The 24,469-nt window shown below is 46.6% G+C and overlaps 2 protein-coding genes across 2 annotated transcripts in view; both read right to left on the minus strand.

Moving 5' to 3' along the window:
* The window catches only part of LOC148480726 (uncharacterized), a 280,051-nt gene that overhangs the window by 128,459 nt on the left and 127,123 nt on the right, over nucleotides 1–24,469 (minus strand).
* LOC148480729 (uncharacterized) overlaps nucleotides 1–24,469 on the minus strand; it is a 43,001-nt gene that overhangs the window by 16,605 nt on the left and 1,927 nt on the right. Inside the window, exon 2 of the mRNA XM_088453924.1 lies at nucleotides 2,878–3,168. Within this exon, the coding sequence (XP_088310050.1) occupies nucleotides 2,878–3,168 (291 nt within the window). The remainder of the gene's footprint in view (nucleotides 1–2,877; nucleotides 3,169–24,469) is intronic.

Here is a 24,469-nt window from a genome sequence, read left to right on the forward strand (position 1 = left end):
TGAGAAAGAAGCAGTGGGCGTCTCTATGCCGGTTGATCCGTGCCAGGCATTAGCATATTTTTGCAACTGCATTCAGTACGAATTTTCAGCTGTGATCACAATTATGATCCTTACTGTTTGTGTGTTCCTGAGCAGTGACCATAGGGTTGCTCTAATGTCTGATGGCGCGGCTAACATCCGCTCAATGGCGTGACTTTCAACGCAATATGATGGATTAGAGCCACAGCCAATGTAGGAAGTATCTGCTGTGTCACAGTATTTGCTGTGACAAAAGTCGCTGCCACACCTTCATCCACCTCTGAATCAGGCCTTAAAAGACCACTCCCTCTTTAACTACAAAAATACACAAAGAGAAAATGACCTGCACCCTATTGAGAATCTAAGCACCAATAATATTTGTAAATTTGCGAGAAGTGCTCTTTAGACTAATAGACTCCTATAAAATATGCCAGCTCTGTCCCACCATGGCACCCTCTGAAGTTAGCATAAACTATAATAGGAAGCACATAGTAATTATGGTGGGTGTGTTGTTTCCTCCTGCAGTCAATATAAGAGGAAGTGCACAGTGATTGACCTGTGTGTGACATTTCCACCCTTCAGTCAATATAAGAGGAAGTCCACAGTGATTGTCCTGTGTGTGACATTTCCACCCTTCAGTCAATATAAGAGGAAGTGCACAGTGATTGACCTGTGTGTGACATTTCCACCCTTCAGTCAATATAAGAGGAAGTGCACAGTGATTGACCCGTGTGTGACATTTCCACCCTTCAGTCAATATAAGAGGAAGTGCACAGTGATTGTCCTGTGTGTGACATCTTTTCCTGCAGTCAGGAAGCTCATAATGATTATGCTTTGTGTGATATGTACTCCGTGTTAGTATAAGAGAAAGAGCACAGTGATAGTCCTGTATGACATATACTGACAGGAGAAAATGTCACACACAGGTCAATCACTGTGCACTTCCTCTTATACTGACTGCAGGAGGTAATGTCACACACAGGTCACTGTGGTCTTCCTCTTATACTGACTGCAGGAGAAAATGTCACACACAGGTCAATCACTGTGCACTTCCTCTTATACTGACTGCAGGAGGTAATGTCACACACAGGTCAATCACTGTGCACTTTTTCCTCTTATACTGACTGCAGGAGGTAATGTCACACACAGGTCAATCACTGTGCACTTCCTCTTATACTAACTGCAGGAGGATAAGAGGAAGTACACAGTGATTGACCTGTGTGTGATATTTCCTCCTGCAGTCAGGACGCTCATAATTATGCATTGTGTGAGATTTCCTCCTACAGTTAGTATAAGAGGAAGAGCACAGTGATTGTCATTTATGTGACATCTCCTCCTGCAGTCAGTATAAGAGGAAGTGCACGGTGATTGATTAACCTGTGTGCGACATCTCTTCCTGCAGTCAGGAAGCTCATAATGATTATGCTTTGTGTGAGATTTCCTCCTACTGTTAGTATAAGAGGAAGAGCACAGTGATTGTCATGTATGTGACATCTCCTCCTGTAGTCAGTATAAGAGGAAGTGCACGGTGATTGATTAACCTGTGTGTGACATCTCTTCCTGCAGTCAGGAAGCTCATAATGATTATGCTTTGTGTGAGATTTCCTCCTACAGTTAGTAGAAGAGGAAGAGCACAGTGATTGTCCGGTGTTTGACATTTGCCCCTGCTGTTCAGAAACACATAATGGTTATGTTGTATGTAAGATTGCCTCCTATAGTTGAGAGGTGATGTATAGTGATTGTCCTCTATGTCACATTTCCTCCTGAAATCTTTATAAGAGGAATTGCAGTGATTGCCCTGCGTATGAGGTTTCTTCCAGCAGTCAGTTTAAGATAAAGTTCACAGTGATTGTTCTGTATGTGATGTTTAATAATGCAGTCAGTATACAAGGAGAGTAGTATTTATTGGCAGATGCTTACAAGTTGGTAGGTGCATAGCAGATGTTAACAAGGAGGTCAATTCCAAACAAGAGTAGGTTTTACTGTATATAACTGGATACATGTGATAGAAGACAAACAGCAGTCAATATGATCTCTCTTGGGCTAAGTACTGTACAGCCGTATAGCACTGAGATGCTCCAATACCACAGTGATAGTCTTGTGCACATGCAAATACTTTATAGGGACATGTAAACAAGTTTGCACCTGGTGTCTAGACAGCCTGACCTTAAAGTTTGGTGAAAAATATTTACTCAGACATGTGATGCTACTTTCATGTTCAGAAATCCATCTTGGTGAGTTTATAGACGCCACCATAGGTGCACCAACGAAACTTGCATGAGCCTGATGGCCGGTGCAGATTCTATATCTGATCATGGACTCCTGTGGGACTTGTATGCAATCCTGATGGTTTTCATACAAGTCCGATGGTGGGGAAAACACGCACAACCGGCTCTGTGCATGTGCAGAATGGGTCTTGTGAGATTGCTGACAGTTCCCCCTCAGCCGCAGCATGATTGACAATGCTGTGGCCATATGGGGGCGGCAAAGCTGACCATTGTGTTTTGTAGGTGTGCAGAGAATGCTGCCAGGAGGCGTCTTCTGTCCTCAGACACCTCCTGTGGCATTAGCATATATATTGTGAATATAGTATATTGCTGTGTGCATAGTGTCACTCTCTGAATCATCTTCTCTGTGCAGTAACAATTGGGTCACTTGCACAGAGTGACTCAGATACATGGAAAGTACCTAATACACCGTCCAACCGCGTGAATATCGGCATAGAGTGTGACTCTGAATCAGGCCCTCTGTGTGCTCACTATTGGCAAGTGCACGCCTGATCCATGGAATGTTTCACTCGTATTTAAAGAATCAATGACCTCCCACTTAAAATAAAGGTACAACTATTCTGGAACTCACCATTGTGTGTCACATTGTGTAGGAGATCCTCTGCAGGTCCCATAAAACCAATCTCTTTGAGGACCTGTAGTGTCACATTCACAGCCATTTCTTCTCCATAAGTACCTATGAGAAGGTTTTTTGTGGTAAGACTATCAGCAGCTTCCAGGCGGCCACATGGTATGGGGTTTCTCCCTCCATACTTGAAATCAGATAACTTGTCCTTAAGTCTTTTGAAATCTTTTTGAATAAGATTTTCTAGACAATTGTAAAGAATATCCCCAGATGTCGTTCTCCTCTCATGCTGAGCCCCTGGTGAGAACAGAGTGTTACCATGAAAAAAAACATTCAACAGACTTTCCCACCTTCTGATGATTTCATTTATTGGCTTGTAAACACACTACTGCAAAACTTGTCAAGTACACTCAGAGGCGTAGTAAGTGTGACATGAGCAACACCCCTATGGAGTCATAAAAGTGTGATGTGGTCCTGGACCCCTGTGTTTTGGTTTTAATTCAACGTGTTTTGGATCTGGGATTTCTTTCTTTTTTTTTTTTTAAATGATAAAGCCAGCTAAATCATGTAATTTGGAACTGCTTACATGCAATCCAAATCCTGAGTTCGGTCTTTAAATACAGATTCCAAGCTGACAGCAGAACTGAGCCAGCACTCGGTTTGACCCAGACCTCCAAATTGATTCCGAACTGGGACACGGTTTGACTCGCTACCCCAAAGTGAAAGAGATGGTTGTCAACCTCAACCCTCATATTTTCCAAATGATTATGTTTTCTGGATTTCTCTCTGTGGAAGCAGGTGGAATAATAACAGCAAAATAGAACCACTCACCTGTGCATGATTAAATAAACCCACAAAACATGGCCTGTTTGGGATTCTTCAGGACTGGAGTTGAGCAGCTCTGGTTTAGAAAATGCTCACAAAGTATTCATATGTTGCCATGTGCCAAAACAAGAACATTTTCCTAAAATCCTTCATGTAATGCAATATAAGCACAAAAAAATTAAGAGTAATGGTAGACTTACCTAGATAACGCCTTTTCTTCGAGGTCCATACGGTGCACAGGGACACCATGTATATATAATGGTTGGAGAGATCCAGGCACTAAACAGTTAAAGATTTAGCTCCCAGGATGCCTCGGGTCATCCTTCATATATACCCCACCCCTAGCTACAGGCCTTCAGTTTGGTTAACAAGCCTCAAGGCAGGAGAATGAAGAGCAATCGTACACCAGAAACACTCTTACACAAAATGAGGGAATCTGACCGAAAGAAAAAAAAATGTACCCATGCAACCAGGTGAGTCAGGGTGGGTGCCCTGTGGACCTCAAAAAAATGGAGTTATCTAGGTAAGTCTACCATAACTCTAATTTTCTTCTTCAGGGTCCATAGAGATCAGAGAAGAGCAGGTCCAGTTCTCCAAGAACTGGACCCACCTGAACTTTGAGATCCGGACACGGCTCGAGGTTTCCCGGGTGATTCGGATCTCAAAACAAGCAAAAAGTCATCCTCCCGCTGTCGGATTCTCATGGGTTTTGAATTATATAAAGGTCCCCGCTATCGGCGCCATTTTCACTCCGGCTGTGGAGAAGCTAGCAGACGTAGTCAGTCACAGTGTGTGTGTCCAGTCAGGGTCTTGGCCTGAAGGCTGCTGCTGTGTTGTCCATAAAGGGACTTAGGCTGCAGTATATAAATGGGGCATCCTTCAATGGGTGCTGCAGCTGCTGTCACTTGTCCTGCCAATTAACTGTGGATGCTGCTGTGTTGTTGTCCTATCCATCAGGCTAGGGGTGCAGTCCATAAAGGGGTGCTGTGTTGTCCAGGGGGGGTGGGTGCTCTGTCAATTAGGGGTGCTCTTCTTCAGGTGTAAAAAAAAAAATAAAAGTATTTTTTTTTTACCCTGTGTGTGCACGCGTTAGCAACTTAGCTGCACCATTATTGTTTGGCGACACTGCCGGCCAGACCGCAGTTTATTGTCCACGTATTGTGACACTATAAGTCGTAGTGCAGTGTGTTAGTCTTATTCATAAAAAATATTGTCACACTAAGTGGTAGCGCAGTCTAATATTCAACTCAACTTTTCACTTCTTTCCTCAATCATGAATAAATTATGTCTACACGCCGACTACAAGTGCTAAATAACATGTGTTTTATATTAATATATATATATATATATATATATATATATATATAAAATATAATTACATCACTGTAAGTGGCGGCACACTTATTCTTTTCTTATTCATAAAAAAAATCTTGTGACACTGTAGGTCATTGATAAGGCAGTGTAATATTTAAAATTTTTAGAAATTAATGTGTGTGCTGTACCTCACTTCAATTCATTCATGTTTGTTGATATGGAGAACGATCAGTTGAGAGGAGAGCAGGAACCACATAATAGTGCTGGACCTTCTGCCAGTGCCACCAGTCATGACAATACTAGTCCATCTATATCATCTACTAAAGCCGATGCCCAAGTGCATACAGGGCATCTAAATCAAGAACCAATTTTTTACAGTGGTAAAGAAAAAAAAAGGGAAAGTTAGCTGCAGAAAAGACAAAATTGGCAATATGCCTTTCAACACATGAAGTGGCAAGGAAAGGCTAAGACCTTGGTCTTTATTTATGACTGATGGTTCTGCCTCTTATGGATGATGTAAGCACACGTGACCATGCTAACATAGAAATCCAGGATGCTTCTGTGGAAATTTACCAGGATGAGCAGGACGTTGTGGAGGTTGTTGATGAGGATCTTGTTGTTTGTGTAAATGAGGCACCAGTGGAGGAAACAGTTATTGCCCATGATAAGGAAAAGCCCATTGTAAACAAAAAAATCCACATGTGTGGAATTATTTCTACCCAAATCCGGACAACAATTGTCAAGTCATCTGTACCCTTGTAAAAGTAGAGGTAGGAACCTTAACCATCTAGGAATCTCCTCCCTGTTAAGTTATGTGCAGAGCATCCATCCAAAAAGTTTTTGTGTTGACTCATCTGCATCTGAGTCTTTTGGGAAAGTTTAGTTTTTTCTCGGCAGAAGCAACTGCTGGAATTACTGAAGGAGACGCCATCGCTGCATCATGTGCCACTTGAGCTGATAATTTGCTTACCAACAGCTCTTTGCATCTCTTCAGATCTGTGTCCATTGGGTAGACTGTCCCAATGTAGGATTTAAACCTTATATCTTAAATCTTGTGTATATGCTCTGTTCAGCTTGTCCACATATCTGTGGTTAAATGGACAGTGGGTCAAATGGCATTTTGGAGGCCACAAATTAAAGTTGTTGTTTTTTTTAAATGTCCCTGTACAGGTTAGGAATTGTTTTTGAAGTGAAGTGGAATCTTGATGGGATTTGGTAGCAGGGATACAGGACCTTAATTAACTGTGTAAAATCCAATGTATAATTGGTGGATATTGGACGCACATGTAATACCAGCATAGATGTTATCGCATCAGTGAACTAATATGCAACTGGGTGAATGCTGTCATACTTGCTGCCCCTTGCAAAGGATTGTTTAACAGTCAATTGTTTTTTTAAAGTACTACTAGTAGTCTTCCTGCTACCCTTCTGGAAATAAAATCCACTCCCAACAGCAGGCATAGCGCTCAAGGATTCTTCTGGGGTAAGGACTGATGTGAAAGATTTAAAAAAAAAAATTAAAATGCCTACCTCATAAATTTGCTTCGGAATCAAAGAGTTAAATTACATTTTACTACTAATCAAATCTTCTTTTCCCTGCCTTCAACTACATACTCCAACTCCCTCGAACCTCTTGATTAATAAAAACGTATATATTTCCTTATGTACCATGTTGGAAGTTGAATTGCCACATGTTGCTGCCACTTAGCTTAGTTAGCCAGCTAGCTTGGTGTAAAGTTCCCCTAGGGTGGGGGAGGCTCCTAAACAGAAAGGAGAACTCGTCACCCAAAGGAGGCATCCTGAGAGGCAAAAGTATCAAAGGCAAAAAACCTAAGAAAAGTGGACAGAAGACCACTTGGCTGCCTTACACAACTGTTCAGCGGAGGCACCATGACTAAATGTCCATGATGGCCCTACAGACCAAGTACAATGTGCTGTCATAGTGCTTGGGACAGGGAGATCAGCCTGTTTTTACACCTGAGAGATAGTCATGCGTAGGCATCTTGCCAGAGTCTGCTTATTAGCAGGCCATCCTCGTTTGTGAAAACCATATAATACAAAAAGAGCATCTAATTTTCTAACAGAGTTTGTAAGCTCCACATAAATATGGAGAGCACGAACTACATCCAGGGAGGCTTCAATTACAGAAAGATCTGTAGTCTGGAAAGCTGGAACTACAATTTCTTCATTCACATGAAAACGGGACACTACCTTAGGAAGGTAACCATCCTCCCTTGTACGAAGAACAGCTTTAACCTGGTGAAAAATAAAAAATGGGGAGAGACAAGAAACCGCTGCCAAATCAGAGACTCTGCGAGCAGAAGAGATAGTGAAAAGAAAAACTGTCTTTGCTATCAACCACTTCAAATCTACCGAGTCTAGAGGTTCAAATGGGGGAGCTTGTAGCCCCTTTAGAACCAGAGAGACAAATCCCACGGTGCTACCGGTGGCACAAAAAGGAGGCTGAACTTGCAGAACTCCTTGTAAAAAAAAATTCTAACATCTGGTAATGAGGCAATCTTTCTCTGGAACAAGACTGACAGTGCAGAAACCTGCTCTCTCAAAGTGGCCAGGCGGAGACCACAGTCTAAACCCACCTGGAGAAAAGCAAGTACCCTGGAAATCCTAAACACCTTAGCATCATACTGCCTATGGGAACACCATTGATCAAAATAATGCCAAACTCTAATAGATGCAGGCAGAGGCAGGCTTCCGTGCCCTAAGCATCGGTTGAATTACAGAACTGGAAAAACCTTCGTTCTTAGGATGGAAGATTCAAGAGCCACACCGTCAAAGCCAGTCAGGGGCCTTGCATTAGCAGATTCTGCCTTAGAGGAAGAGGATACGGACTGTCTATTAACAGATTCTGTATGTCAGTGAACCAATGACGTCTGAGCCAAGCCGAACCCACCAGTATTACTGTTTCGCCTTCCTGCTTGAATTCCTGAGAACTCTTGGAAGGAGGGAGATCGGAGGAAAGAGATACACCAGCTTGAAGTCACATCTTACTGCTAGTGCGTCCACGAAGGCTGCTGATGGATCTCTGGACCCATACCTGGGGACCTAGTGGTTGCGATGCCATGAGATCTATCTCTGGTAGACCCCATTTGTTTACCAGGAGCTGAAAACATTCCCGGATGGAAAGACCACTCTCCAGCGTGTATGTCCTGGCGATTTAGGAAGTCTGCTTCCCAAATGAGTACTCACGGTATGAATATTGCCGAGATGGCCAGAAGAGGACGTTCTGCCCAAATCAGAACCCTTGTCACTTCTTTCATGGCTCCGTAACTTCTTGTTCCTCCTTGATGATTGAGTTAGGCCACTGTTGTCGCATTGTTGGACTGGATCTGGACCAGCTTGCCCTGGAGCAGGTCCTGTGCCATGACAAGTGCTTTGTATACTCTTGCAGTTCCAGAATGTTTATTGGCAGACGACTCTTGATTTGTCCATCTTCCCCGAAAGGTGGGACGACCTGTCACTGCCCCCCATACGCAAAGACTGGCGTCTGTGGTGAGAAGCACCCAATTTGGAATCCATAATGGGCGCCCTTTGTTCAGATGATCCCTTCTCATCCACCACAGGAGGGAGTGGCGAACCTCTGGAGTAAGAAGGATTCTCTGGGACCTTATTAGATGATACTGTCCATTCCACTTGTAGAGAATCAATTTTTGCAGAGCCCTGGAATGGAACTGAGCATACCCCACCATGTCGAAGGTGGATACCATTGATCTCAGGACCTGCATTGCTAACAGAATGGATACCCTTTGCTTGCGTAGCAGCTTGTGTATTCGTAATGATAGGACCACAACCTTGTCCTCTGGCAGAAACAGTCTGTGCCCGAGAATCCAGAAGAGCTCCCAGATGTACCATCTGCTGTGCTGGAGAAAGTAATGATTTCTTCCAATTGATGATGCAGCCATGCTTTTGTAAGCATGCTATGGTCAGTTGAAGATGGTTTTGTAAAACAACACCGGAGTCTCTGCCAATATCAGAAGGTCATCTAGATATGGTAGAATTCTGACTCCCTGAAATATGCTGTCATGACCGCCATTATTTTGGTAAATAAACGGGGAGCCGTAGATAGGCCAAAGGGTAGAGCCTGAACTTGGTAATGTTGCTGAAGGACAGTAAACTGTAAAAATTGCTGGTGGGATGGAATAATAGGAACATACAGATATGCATCCTGAATGTCCAGGGAAACCATGTAACCCCCTGGCTCCATTGCCAAAATAATTGATCGGAGAGCTTCCATATGAAACTTGGGTACATGGATAAACCTGTTGAGGGTTTTTAGATTTAGTATAGGGCTATAAGCTCCATTCGGTTTCTGAACCAGAAATAGATTGAAAAAATAACCCCTTCCCTGCTGCGACACAGGAACCGGGATTATTACCACTGCCTGCAGCAGGGAGTGAATGGCTTCCTGAAGGGCCAAAGCCTTGACCGCATCTGCTGGAGGATCCGTGCACAAAAAAAAAAAAAGCTTCAGGGGAGGATGTCTCCTCAAAGTAAAAGGGAAAACCGCTGAGAGACCACTTCTCGGACCCAGACATCTGTTGTTGTTTTACGCCAACAATCCGCAAACTGAAGAAGTCGGCCTCCCACCCTGAGATCCGAGGAGGCCCGCACCATCAGGCCGGGGATTTGTCATCCAGATTAGAAGCTGGTCGTCTTGCCGGGCCAGATCTCTTAGTTTGTCGCCTAGACATTTTGCGAAAACTAGACATCTTAGAGGAAGGCTGTTCCCTGGCTCGTCCCTGAGGATGGAAGGACTGAAAAGAAACCTGCCTAGACTTTATAGTCGCCGTAGATGGCAGACCTATTGACTTTGAACTGCCAGATTAGCTATTATTTTATCCAACTCTGCTCCAAAAAGTACTTTTCCATAGAAAGGTAAAACTTCCAGTGCCTTCTTTCATCCTGTATCAGCTTTCCAGGATCTTAACCAAAGGGCCTTGCATGCCACTACTGAAGTTGCTGATGCTTTAGAAGCTAAAAATTCCAGCATCTAGAGCACAGGTTCTCAAACTCGGTCCTCAGGACCCCAAACAGTGCATGTTTTGCAGGTCTCCTCACATAATTACTAGTGAAACTGTTAGCTGCATCTGTGGATCTTTTAAATCGTGTCAGTGACTAATGAATACACCTGTGCACCTGCTGGGTGACCTGCAAAAAGTGAACTGTGTAGTGAACTGTGTGGGGTCCTGAGGACCGAGTTTGAGAACCACTGATCTCCTCCCAGATAGGAAGCCGCTTCTCATATATGGGAGATATACATCATCTGTTCTCTGGTAGCATTTGGTAGATAATTTTCCAATGCTCCCATCCATTCTTCAACAGCTTTGGCTACCCAGGCTCCAGCCATAGCTCCAAATATGAAAGATGAAAATATTGTATTAAGACCTGTTAAATTTTTTTATCCGTGGAATCCTTCAGGAAAGATGCTGACGGAATAGGCAATGTAGACTTTCTGACTAAATGCGTCACATGAGCATCCACCATAGGCAGTACCTCCCGCTTAGTACATACAGAAGCCGAGAAAGGATACAACAATGTTATTCTCTTACTCACATAAACACGTTTGTCAGGGTTACCCCATGCCTCATCCATAAACTCAGTGAGCTGTTCAGATACAGGAAACTCCATTTTGACCACCTTCCAGTGATGATTAAACACTGGAGCCTTCTTGCTATGAGCTGATTCATCATCCTGAATATTTAGGATTGATTTAACTGCCTTCACCAAAGAAGGAACATCCACTGTGGATGGATGGTTCTCCTTCCCCGATCTAGACCCTGGAGAGGAACCTTGCGCATCATGCGATTCCTCCGATGATGAGTTTGAATCCATATGTTGGGCAGACAGACAGGGAGTGACTAAGGCGCCTAAGCGCAAGTTATCTTTTTATCAGTTATCAACATTAGATGGTGCCATACGCTGACTAGAATGGTCATAAACATCCTTCCAGGAAGGATACATAGGAGGTGCAAACATAGCGTGCTGTGTATACCCCATCCAAGGAGGCATCGTAGGAGCAGCCATACCATCCATAAACTGCTTCATTACCTGGGACAAAGAGGATACCCAAGATGGCTCTTATCCACAGACAGGTAAACTGGACTGGTGAGGTGGCTCTTTATAACAGACAACACACAAACCATCCTTAATGTCCTGAGGGGACAAATAGGCCGTACATGATTTACATGAAACCAGCAGAGGGCTCCCCCTCCTGTATCCCTTTATCTTTTGACATGTTCAATAAAGGCAATAATTGCAATGTTATGTGACAGCCTTCACAAAATCTTAATGAATGTGAAGTACTCAGAGAAAAACCTCCACCCCAAGAGGATGGAGAGAAAAAAAAACAGTGATCGTTATAATTGACAGACATAATTAAAAGACAGTGTCAATACAGCAGCTAGCAAACAATGCATATGTAATATAATTACAATAGACTCTAAATTAACTACACAAACACAAAGGAATAGTAGGATTATAGAGCCCTATATACCTTAACCAGGGGAGTGGTATACAGGGAGACTGACCCAAACCCTCCTGAGACCAGAGCTACAGGGCGCACTGAGCATGGACCGTGAGCGTCTCATATACACGTGGAGGGTAGGTGAGCAACCCAGATGTGCAAAACACTTCGTAGGGGCTGCATCTGGGGTGGAATATCTACCTCTCCTAAGCTGCATTAACCAGCCGGGTACGCTGGCATCGTGGCAGCAGAAACATCTGCTGCCAATCCCCGGGGTCAGACAATAAGGCTCCCGTGGTGTAGGAAGGACACGGACAATCCTGGGCCCTGCATGCAGCGGCTTCTCGTGCGTCTGACACCAGAAACAAGGATTGCTACACGTGCGATTCCCCGTAAGCGAGGATTCGCCGTACCCGACACCTCCGTGCGTCCAGTTGCTGTCCGGGTCGCTGCATTGCTGCTAGCAAGCTCAGCCGCGACCCTCTGAAATCACCAGCCCAGTTACTGGTGTTACGGCCCGGCGGAGGTAGATGCGTTATCAGTTCAGAAGCTTAGTACTGCCAACGCAAAAACAAAAGCTTAGGACTGCCTGAGCAGTCCCGTTACAAAGGTGCGTCTTGATCCTGCCACACCACATGAACAACTGTGGCTAGGGGCGGGTATATATGGAGGAGGACCCGAGGCATCCTGAGAGTTGAAGCTTTAGCTGTTTGGTGCCTGGATCTCTCCTACCATAATATCCCCTTGGTATGCCTGTGGATCCATATGGACCCTGAATAAAAATGCATTGCACATCAAAGGATCTATTGATCATCACTTGTGATCATTATATTTTAAACTCGCTGCGAGTCTAAAAAAAACAGTTTGGAGGCATTCATCATGCCTCTCAGCCTAGTATCACTTCTGAAAAGCTGCCCTATGGATTTCCCTGCCGCCACCGGTGTGTGCCACCCCCCCCCCCCACGATGCAGTCGCCGACATCTGTGGCCTCCACTGCTGTGGTTGTAACCCCCCTCCTCCTCAGTCACCTTTCTCCCTGCTGCTATGTGCCGCTGCCCGGTGTCCACTCAGTCAGCCGCCTGCCCCATATACTCTCTCCTCCCTCTGCTGTTGTGTTCCTTAGCTTTCCCTCCTCCAATGTCAGCTCTGTCCTTGGCTCTGTGTCCTTTAGCCTTCCCCGGTATCCAGTCTATCGTCACCCCCTCCCCGGTCTTCGCTTATCTTCTCTCTTCCTGGAGTGGTGCAGTGAGCGGGAGCAGGATCGCAAGCAGCCAGTGCAAACACAGCAGGGAGGGATCTGAATAGATCCCTCTGCAGGCTGAAGAGGCTGCCTTGCAACTCTTCACAGGCTGCCGTGTAAAACAGCAGCCTGTGAAGGTGATCGTGGGCTGAATGCCATCTCAGGGTGGTGATGAATTTGATGAATGTCCGACACCCTCTGCTGCATTTGCAATCCCAGCACTGCGACCAAGGTAGCAGGCTGGGATCACCATCGTGACCATCGGTCGAGATGGTGGATGGCGCTGGACAGCTAACTATGCCTCAGCTTATGCACGTTGGCAGACTTGCAAGGTCAGGAAACTACATCAGTGGACACAGCCCCTGGCCTTGCCACTCGTGGAAAATATTCGCCCCGACCCTAAGATGCCTCTGCCTGTGAAACAGACAGAGGCATAGAAGGTGCTGCTTGCGAGCATGCAGGACCCATTCTGCACATTCACAGAACGGGTCCCGTACACGCGCAGATTCAGGATAAATCGGGAATCTATTCAGCATTGCACATACTTGCAATGCTGAATCAGGCCCTTTGTCTGCCCTGCCCAAGTAGTAATTGGATCTCTTATCAACCTCTCTTCTGTAATAAATCAGGAGAATAAACCATCTGTTACAAATGTAACTATCCTCATTGTAATAAACCTGGATGGTCCTCCTTACCTCTTTTGCCAGTGGATGCACAGCAGTGCTCTCCCAGAAGTTAAGTTATCACATAGCTTGATATTGTTAATTGGACAACATTTTATAAAAAGCTCTTGAGTTATGGAGAGGAATGAAGGGTATTACACTGGGGTAGGTATGGGGTCAGGGAGTGATGGTGAGAGGGATATTACAGTGAGGGAGATATGGGGTCAGGGAGTGATGGTGAGTGAAAGATATTACAGTGGGGGAGATATGGGGTCAGGGAGTGATGGTGAGTGGGGGATATTACAGTGGGTGAGATATGGGGTCAGGGAGTGATGGTGAGAGGGATATTACTGTGGGGGAGGTATGGGGTCAGGGAGTAATGGTGAGTGAGGGATATTACACTGGGGTAGGTATGGGGTCAGGGAGTGATGGTGAGTGGGATATTACAGTGGGGGAGATATGGGGTCAGGGAGTGATGGTGAGTGAAAGATATTACAGTGGGGGAGATATGGGGTCAGGGAGTGATGGTGAGTGGGGGATATTACAGTGGGTGAGATATGGGGTCAGGGAGTGATGGTGAGAGGGATATTACTGTGGGGGAGGTATGGGGTCAGGGAGTAATGGTGAGAGGGATATTACAGTGGGGGAGTAATGGTGAGAGGGATATTACAGTGGGGGAGGTATGGGGTCAGGGAGTGATGGTGAGTGGGGGATATTACAGTGGGTGAGATATGGGGTCAGGGAGTGATGGTGAGAGGGATATTACTGTGGGGGAGGTAAGGGGTCAGGGAGTAATGGTGAGAGGGATATTACAGTGGGGGAGGTATGGGGTCAGGGAGTAATGGTGAGAGGGATATTACAGTGGGGGAGGTATGGGGTCAGGGAGTCATGGTGAGTGAGGGATATTACAGTGGGGAAGGTATGGGGTCAGGGAGTGATGGTGAGAGGGATATTACAGTGGGGGAGGTATGGGGTCAGGGAGTGATGGTGAGTGAGGGATATTACAGTGGGGGAGGTATGGGGTCAGGGAGTGATGGTGAGATGGATATTACAGTGGGGGAGGTATAGGGTCAGAGAGTAATGGTGAGTGAGGGATATTACAGTGGGGGAGGTATAGGGACAGGGAGTAATGGTGAGTGAGGGATATTACAGTGGGTGAGATATGGGGTCAGGGAGTAATGGTGAGGGATATTACAGTGGGGGAGGTATGGGATCAGGGAGTGATGGTGAGTGAGGGATATTACAGTGGGGAAGGTATGGGGTCAGGGAGTGATGGTGAGAGGGATATTACAGTGGTGGAGGTATGGGGTCAGGGAGTGATGGTGAGTGGGGGATATTACAGTGGGTGAGATATGGGGTCAGGGAGTAATGGTGAGAGGGATATTACAGTGGGGGGGATATGGGATCAGGGAGTAATGGTGAGAGGGATATTACAGTGGGGGAGGTATGGGGTCAGGGAGTGATGGTGAGTGAGGGATACTACAGTGGGGGAGGTATGGGGTCAGGGAGTGATGGTGAGTGAGGGATACTACAGTAGGTGAGATATGGGGTCAGGGAGTGATGGTGAGAGGGATATTACAGTGGGGAAGGTATGGGGTCAGGGAGTGATGGTGAGAGGGATATTACAGTGGGGGAGTAATGGTGAGAGGGATATTACAGTGGGGGAGGTATGGGGTCAGGGAGTGATGGTGAGAGGGATATTACAGTGGTGGAGGTATGGGGTCAGGGAGAAATGGTGAGAGGGATATAACAGTGGGGGAGATATGGGGTCAGGGAGTAATGGTGAGAGGGATATTACAGTGGGGGAGGTATGGGGTCAGGGAGTGATGGTGAGTGAGGGATATTACAGTGGGTGGGGTATGGGATCAGGGAGTAATGGTGAGAGGGATATTACAGTGGGGGAGGTATGGGGTCAGGGAGTGATGGTGAGTGAGGGATATTACAGTGGGGAAGGTATGGGGTCAGGGAGTGATGGTGAGTGAGGGATACTACAGTAGGTGAGATATGGGGTCAGGGAGTGATGGTGAGAGGGATATTACAGTGGGTGAGGTATGGGATCAGGGAGTAATGGTGAGAGGGATATTACAGTGGTGGAGGTATGGGGTCAGGGAATAATGGTGAGAGGGATATTACAGTGGTGGAGGTATGGGGTCAGGGAGTGATGGTGAGAGGGATATTACAGTGGTGGAGGTATGGGGTCAGGGAGTAATGGTGAGAGGGATATTAAAGTGGGGGAGATATGGGGTCAGGGAGTAATGGTGAGAGGGATATTACAGTGGGGGAGGTGTGGGGTCAGGGAGTAATGGTGAGAGGGATATTACAGTGGGTGAGGTCTGGGGTCAGGGAGTAATGGTGAGAGGGATATTATAGTGGGGGAGGTCTGGGGTCAGGGAATAATGGTGAGAGGGATATTACAGTGGGGGAGGTATGGGGTCAGGGAGTGAGGGTGAGTGAGGGATATTACAGTGGGGGAGGTATGGGGTCAGGGAGTGAGGGTGAGTGAGGGATACTACAGTAGGTGAGATATGGGGTCAGGGAGTGATGGTGAGAGGGATATTACAGTGGGGAAGGTATGGGGTCAGGGAGTGATGGTGAGAGGGATATTATAGTGGGGGAGGTATGGGGTCAGGGAGTGATGGTGAGAGGGATATTACAGTGGTGGAGGTATGGGGTCAGGGAGTGATGGTGAGTGGGGGATATTACAGTGGGTGAGATATGGGATCAGGGAGTAATGGTGAGAGGGATATTACAGTGGGGGAGGTATGGGGTCAGGGAGTGATGGTGAGTGAGGGATACTACAGTAGGTGAGATATGGGGTCAGGGAGTGATTGTGAGAGGGATATTACAGTGGGGAAGGTATGGGGTCAGGGAGTGATGGTGAGAGGGATATTACAGTGGTGGAGGTATGGGGTCAGGGAGTGATGGTGAGTGGGGGATATTACAGTGGGTGAGATATGGGGTCAGGGAGTAATGGTGAGAGGGATATTACAGTGGGGGAGGTATGGGGTCAGGGAGTAATGGTGAGAGGGATATTACAGTGGGTGAGGTATGGGATCAGGGAGTAATGGTGAGAGGGATATTACAGTGGGGAAGGTATAGGGTCAGGGAGTGATGGTAAGTGAGGGATATTACAGTGGGGAAGGTATGGGGTCAGGGAGTGATGGTGAGTGAGGGATATTACAGTGGGTGAGATATGGGGTCAGGGAGTGATGGTGAGAGGGATATTACTGTGGGGAAGGTATAGGGTCAGTTAGTGATGTGAGAGGGATATTACTGTGGGGAAGGTATAGGGTCAGTTAGTGATGTGAGAGGGATATTACAGTGGGGGAGGTATGGGGTCAGGGAGTGATGGTGAGAGGGATATTACAGTGGGGGAGGTATGGGGTCAGGGAGTGATGGTGAGTGGGGGATATTACAGTGGGGGAGGTATGGGGTCAGGGAGTGATGGTGAGAGGGATATTACTGTGGTTGAGGTATAGGGTCAGGGAGTGATGGTGATTGAGGGATATTACAGTGGGGGAGGTATGGGGTCAGGGAGTGATGGTGAGAGGGATATTACAGTGGGGTAGGTATGGGGTCAGGGAGTAATGGTGAGAGGGATATTACAGTGGGGGAGATATGGGGTCAGGGAGTAATGGTGAGAGGGATATTACGGTGGGGGAGGTGTGGGGTCAGGGAGTAATGGTGAGAGGGATATTACAGTGGGTGAGGTATGGGATCAGGGAGTAATGGTGAGAGGGATATTACAGTGGGGGAGGTATGGGGTCAGGGATTAATGGTGAGAGGGATATTACAGTGGGGGAGATATGGTGTCAGAGAGTAATGGTGAGAGGGATATTACAGTGGGGGAGATATGGGGTCAGGGAGTGATGGTGAGAGGAATATTACAGTGGGGGAGGTATGGGGTCAGGGAGTGATGGTGAGATGGATATTACAGTGGAGGAGGTATAGGGTCAGGGAGTGATGGTGAGTGAGGGATACTACAGTGGGGGAGGTATGGGGTCAGGGAGTGATGGTGAGTGAGGGATATGACAGTGGGTAAGGTATGGGATCAGGGAGTAATGGTGAGAGGGATATTACAGTGGGGAAGGTATAGGGTCAGGGAGTGATGGTGAGACGGATATTACAGTGGAGGAGGTATAGGGTCAGGGAGTGATGTGAGTGGGGAATATTACAGTGGGGGAGGTATAGGGTCAGGGAGTGATGGTGAGTGGGGAATATTACAGTGGGGCAGGTATGGGGTCAGGGAGTGATGGTGAGAGGTATAGGGTCAGGGAGTGATGGTGAGTGGGGAATATTACAGTGGGGGAGGTATGGGGTCAGGGAGTAATGGTGAGGGATATTACAGTGGAGGAGGTATGGGGTCAGGGAGTAATGGTGAGTGAGGGATATTACAGTGGGTAAGGTATGGGATCAGGGAGTAATGGTGAGAGGGATATTACAGTGGGGGAGATATGGGGTCAGGGAGTAATGGTGACAGGGATATTACAGTGGGGGAGATATGGGGTCAGGGAGTGATGGTGAGAGGGATATTATAGTGGGGGAGGTATGGGGTCAGGGAGTGATGGTGAGTGAGGGATATGACAGTGGGTGAGATATGGGGTCAGGGAGTAATGGTGAGAGGGATATTACAGTGGGGAAGGTATAGGGTCAGGGAGTGATGGTGAGTGAGGGATATGACAGTGGGTGAGATATGGGGTCAGGGAGTAATGGTGAGAGGCATATTACAGTGGGGGAGGTATGTTGTCAGGTAGTAATGGTGAGTGAGGGATATTACAGTGGGGGAGGTATAGGGTCAGGGAGTAATGGTGAGTGAGGGATATTACAGTGGGGAAGGTATAGGGTCAGGGAGTGATGGTGAGAGGGATATTACAGTGGGGGAGGTATAGGGTCAGGGAGTAATGGTGAGAGGGATATTACAGTGGGGGAGGTATAAGGGTCAGGGAGTAATGGTGAGAGGGATATTACAGTGGGGGAGGTATGTTGTCAGGTAGTAATGGTGAGTGAGGGATATTACAGTGGGGGAGGTATAGGGTCAGGGAGTAATGGTGAGAGGGATATTACAGTGGGGGAGGTATGGGGTCAGGGAGTGATGGTGAGAGGGATATTACAGTGGGGGAGGTATAGGGTCAAGGAGTAATGGTGAGAGGGATATTACAGTGGGGGAGGTGTGGGGTCAGGGAGTGATGGTGAGGGATATTACAGTGGAGGAGGTATGGGATCAGGGAGTAATGGTGAGAGGCATATTACAGTGGGGGAGGTATGTTGTCAGGTAGTAATGGTGAGTGAGGGATATTACAGTGGGGGAGGTATAGGGTCAGGGAGTAATGGTGAGTGAGGGATATTACAGTGGGGAAGGTATAGGGTCAGGGAGTGATGGTGAGAGGGATATTACAGTGGGGGAGGTATAGGGTCAGGGAGTAATGGTGAGAGGGATATTACAGTGGGGGAGGTATAAGGGTCAGGGAGTAATGGTGAGAGGGATATTACAGTGGGGGAGGTATGTTGTCAGGTAGTAATGGTGAGTGAGGGATATTACAGTGGGGGAGGTATAGGGTCAAGGAGTAATGGTGAGAGGGATATTACAGTGGGGGAGGTGTGGGGTCAGGGAGTGATGGTGAGGGATATTACAGTGGAGGAGGTATGGGATCAGGGAGTAATGGTGAGAGGGATATTACAGTGGGGGAGGTGTGGGGTCAGGGAGTGATGGTGAGGGATATTACAGTGGAGGAGGTATGGGATCAGGGAGTAATGGTGAGAGGGATATTACAGTGGGGGATGTATGTTGTCAGGTAGTAATGGTGAGAGGGATATTACATTGGGGGAGGTATGGGGTCAGAGTGATGGTGAGGGGTATTACACTGGGTGAGATATGGTGTCAGTGAGTGATGGCCATTGCCAATAGTCACTTCTACTGTATATATTGGTGTTCGTGTGTGACTATGTTTGTGAGTGTCACAGTGTGTATGTGTGCCAGTGTGTATTGCTTTAGAATTTTTTGGCTTCATTCTGTTTGTTTCAGCTCTCTCTATGGCTCATCATTAATGCAGGGCTGATGAGCACTGTTGTCAGAAAAAAACAGGTACTGTAATGCATACAAGCCAATAAATGGATCTATTATAGGATAAATCCCTTTAACAATCCACCCAAGAAGTGTACCTGGGAATGAGGAAACTTATAAAACAAAACAGTTTGTTGAACAAAATTCCATAGTATCTATACATGCATTTATTAATTGAAATAACAGATAAAGTGCAGCTCAGAGTGAGTAATAGGGAGTATAGTTACTAAAGTGAGAGTTTTTAGAAGTGGAGATGTTGCCCATAGCAACCAATCAGATTCTAGCTATTATCTTCTAGAAGGTGCTAGACAAATGTGAAGTAGAATCTGATTGGTTGCTATGGGCAACACCTCCACTTCTAAAATTTATCACTTTAGTAATTACACTCTATATCACTTGTAACAGTGTAGATTCCTTTTGGCTCTCTGGCTGTATTTAGGGCAATAGAAAGCTGGCACGTGTCCCCATCTCTTGAGGGGCGTGGCCTAATCATGGAAGGTGTGGCCACACACCTTTCTAAAAAAAGAACGAACCCTATTTGCAGCTCTGTGTGCCGAGAAGGGGGTGCTATGAGCCCCTCAAATTCAGGACAGGGGGCACGATCAGTTAAATTTCTCTCCCCACCCCTGCCCAGGTGAGGAGACTGCTGGTCGGGTGCAGCAGTGTCAGGGTTCAGCCTAGGATCGGCCGTCTCTCACCTCCGTGCCGGCTTCCCCTGACTTCTCGTGCGGTTAGACGCCTGATGCGGAGGCGCTGGAGTATTCTGCCTTAGGCGCTCACGGACTTCCATGTTCGGGCCTGTGTCTTGGGGATTGTGGTTTCTGGCATGGGCGCCACCATGACAGTCTTTTCTCATGTGACAGTGCTTCCAACCAATGGTAGTATGATCTGGGTCAGCTGACGCTGTCCTCCTATCAGCTGCTACCCCTGGGTATATAGCCGGCACCAATAAACCAGAAAGTTGCCTGTACAACGATTGTCCTTCCTAAGGTTACTAGTTAAGTGCTCGTTCCAGGTTCCCGAGATTTCCTTTGTGTACTCTCTAGTGCGTTTGACCATCTCTGCCGGAGTGGCACTCTGTGCCTCTCTTCAGTACAACAGTGCGCTATCTCACCTCAGCCTGTGTGTAACTTTGAACTACCATCTGTGCCAGTGAACCAACTCCGTGCTATCCTCAGTGCAGTTAATATCTCAAGCCTGTGTGCAAAGTAGCGGCTCCTCCCAGAGCACCAGTGCGTTTACCTCAACCTGTGCGCAAACCAGCGTCTCCTCCCAGAGCACCAGTGTGTTTACTACCTCAACCTGTGCGCAAACCAGCGTCTCCTCCCAGAGCACCAGTGTGTTTACTACCTCAACCTGTGTGCAAACTAGCTTCACCTCCCGGAGCTACAGTGCGTCCTTTCCCCTCTGCCTGTACTTCATATCAAGGAGTCATCTATCAGCATAACTAGTGTGCCTACACACTTCTACCAGTGGGTACCTCAAGTACCAAGTCCTTGAGTAGTTGTGTCTCCTAAGGACACTTATTCCTCGGGCCACCATCTGTGCAATTCTCCATTCCCTTGGGGCTTGGATACAATATCAAAGGATCGCGACCTGCCTGCTGGGTGCAGCAAAACCCATATCCCGATTGGTAGGGGTCACTGGTGAACACCTCCCGGCAGGTTAGACTCCGCATATTTGGTAGGGTCTCGCTAACGTCCAAGTCCTGTGGATGAGGAGATCGTACATTCAGGCCCCTCGTCTCAGATTCCTTCCTCAACCTCAGACCTCAGCTTCCAAAACCCCAGTGGCAAGCGTGACAAGCAGTCTCCCTTGTCCCACTGCAGCCCAGCAAGCTGGGCTGGAGAGACTCAGGCTGCAGACAGGTAAGGGGGGCAAACAGGCCCTTGCTGTGCCCCTCCAACAAGCACAGGTAATTTGTTCCTTCTCCCCTGCTCTCTTGGCGCTCCTGGCTGTAGTGGCACAAAGGGCATGCTGGGAGTTTCACAACATTGGGATTTTGTAGCTTGTAACAGTTAGGAAATCACAGGGTATCTGACCATCATCTATAGACCCCAGGAAAATAGAAAGTCTGCTGGCTGTATTGTACAATGACTGCTGAGCAATGTATCTATCAGACCTAGGGGTAACTTGTTTTTAGGGAAAAATGAAAGCTTGAAACAATAAATAACCCCAGAAACATTACAGCTGGTGACAGCCTATACAGATGTAATTATTACCACAAAAGTTCCTGCTGCTGATCTGCTGTACAATGTGTATTAATATACTCACTACCGAGAATGATACATTGGTCTACAGTCACTCACCAGACAACGAGGACGCGGCCATCACTCAGGAGACTGTCAGATTCTATGTATCCTGGTAAGAAATAAGGAGCAGTTATTGCAAGAAACATCTAGGATTACTCCGACGTATTGCAGAGGGAACTGAATGCCATTATCTAGCTTGTGTCATGAACTAAATGGTAATTCTTTATATGGTTATTCCAGTAACCAAGATAATTCAGAAAAGGTTTCCAAGTCTTACCCGATACATTACAGAGATGAGACAGTACGGGGAGAGTCTCTACATAAAATGTATGTATCTGTAAAGTTTATACTCATTGAGCAGGAAGTAAAAGAAGAGGACAAACAGCAGCAATACACTAAAAGTCATACAGTACATCCCACCCAGCAGGTCACGTCCCGAGATAAATGCAAGTCACCAAGGGATAATTCAGTGTTCTCCCCAGGCTGTTTTTTGCAGGGTCCTAGATATTCAGGATGATGAACCAGCTCATAGTAAGAAGGCTCCAGTGTTTAATATCCACCGGAAGGTGGTCAAAATGGGGTTTCCTATATCTGAACAGCTCACTGAGCTTATGGATGAGGCATGGGGTAACCCTGACAAACGTGTTTATGTAAGAGAACAACATTGCTGTATCCTTTCCCGGCTTCTGTATATACTAAGCAGGAGGTACATCCTACTGTGGATGCTCATGTGACACGTTTAATCAAAATGAAAGCAGGTCTTAAAATAATATGTTCATCATCTGGAGCGGTTACTCATCCAGCTATGGCTGGAGCCTGGGTAGCCAAAGCTGTTGAAGAATGGATGGGAGCATTGGAAGATTCTCTACCAAATGCTACCAGAGAACAGATGATGTATATCCCCCACATACGAGAAGCGGCTTCCTATCTGGGAGGAGCTGTTGTAGATGCTGGAATTTTAGCTTCTAAAGCAGTGATTCCCAACCTCGGTCCTCAAGGCACACTAACAGTCCTGGTTTTAGCTATATCCATGCTTACGCACAGATGGTTAAATCAAAACAACTGAGGTTCTAATTAAGTCACCCGTGCTCAATTATGGTTGTAATTAAAACATGGACTGTTAGTGTGCCTTGAGGACCGTGGTTGGGAAGTCCTGTTCTAAAGCATCAATAGTGGCATGCAGGGCCTTTTGGTTTAGATCCTGGAAAGAAGGCACCGGGAGTTTTACCTTTCTATGGAGCACTACTTTTTGGAGCAGGATTGGATAAAATAATAGCTACTCTGGCAGCTTCAAAGTCAGCAGATCTGCCATCTAAGGCAACTTTAAAGTCTAGGCAGGTTTCTTTTCGGTCCTTTCATCCTCAGGGATGAGCAAGGGAACAGTCTTCCTCTAAGAAATCTAGTTTTTGCAAAATATCAAGGTGACAAACTAAGAGGTCTGGGCCCAGCAAGACATCCAGGTTTCTAAACTGGACAACAAATCCTCCTTGGGGATCCCAGGGTGGGAGGCAGACTTCTTCAGTTTGTATATTGTGGGCGTCAAACAGATGCCTAGGTCCGAGAAGTGGTCTCTCAGGGGTATGCCATCACTTTCAGGAGGCATCCTCTCCAGAAGTTTATTTATTTTTGCACAGACCCTCCCTCAAATGCGTTGAAGGCTTTGACCCTTCAGGAAGCCATTCACTCCCTGCTGCAGGCAGGGATAATACTCCCGGTTCCTGTGTCTCAACAGGGAAGGGGTTATTATTCCAATCTATTTCTGGTTCAGAAACCGAATGGGGCTTATCGCCCTATAAATCTAAAAACCCTCAACAGGTTTATCCATGTACCCAAGTTTCGTATGGAAGCTCTCCGATCAATTATTTTGGCAATGGAGCCAGGTAATTACATGGTTTCTCTGGACATTCAGGATGCATATCTGCACGTTCCTATTATACCATCCCACCAGCAATTTTTACAGTTTACTGTCTGACAAGGCTCTATCCTTTGGCCTATCTACAGCTCCCCGGGTATTTACCAAAATAATGGCAGTCATGACAGCCTCAGGCATCAGAATTCTGCCATATCTGGACGACCTTCTGATTTTGAAACAGACTCCGGTTGCTTTACAAAACCATCTTCAACTGACCATAGCCTGCTTACAAAAGTACGGCTGGATCATCAATTGGAAGAAATCACTTTCTCCAATACAGCAGATGGTACATCTGGGAGCTCTTCTGGATTCTCAGGAACAGATGGTGTTTCAGCCAGAGGACAAGATTGTGGCCCTATCGTTGCGAATACACAAGTTGCTATGCAAGTGAAGGGTATCCATTCTGTTAGCAATGCAGGTCCTGGGATCAATGGTATCCACCTTCGACATAGTGGGGTATGCTCAGTTCTATACCAGGCCTCTGCAAAAATTGATTCTCTCCAAGTGGAACAGACAGTATCATCTAATAAAGTCCCAGAGGATCCTTCTTACTCCAGAGGTTCGTCACTCCCTCCTGTGGTGGCTGAGAAAGTAACAGCTGAGAAAAGGGCGCCCATTCTGGATTCCAAATTGGGTGCTTCTCACCACAGACCCTAGTCTTCCCGGATGATTGACAAATCAGGAAAGTCATCTGCCAATAAACATTCTGGAACTGTGAGCAGTATACAAAGCACTTGTCATGGCACGGGACCTGCTCCAGAGCAAGCTGGTCCAGATCCACATTGGCCTAACTCAATCAGGGAGGTACAAGAAGTTACACAGTCACGAAAGAAGTGATAAGGGTTCTGATT

This window comes from Taudactylus pleione, unplaced genomic scaffold, assembly GCF_031769625.1.
Source record: "Taudactylus pleione unplaced genomic scaffold, aTauple2 ptg000603l, whole genome shotgun sequence".
Classification (NCBI taxonomy): Eukaryota; Metazoa; Chordata; class Amphibia; order Anura; family Myobatrachidae; genus Taudactylus; species Taudactylus pleione.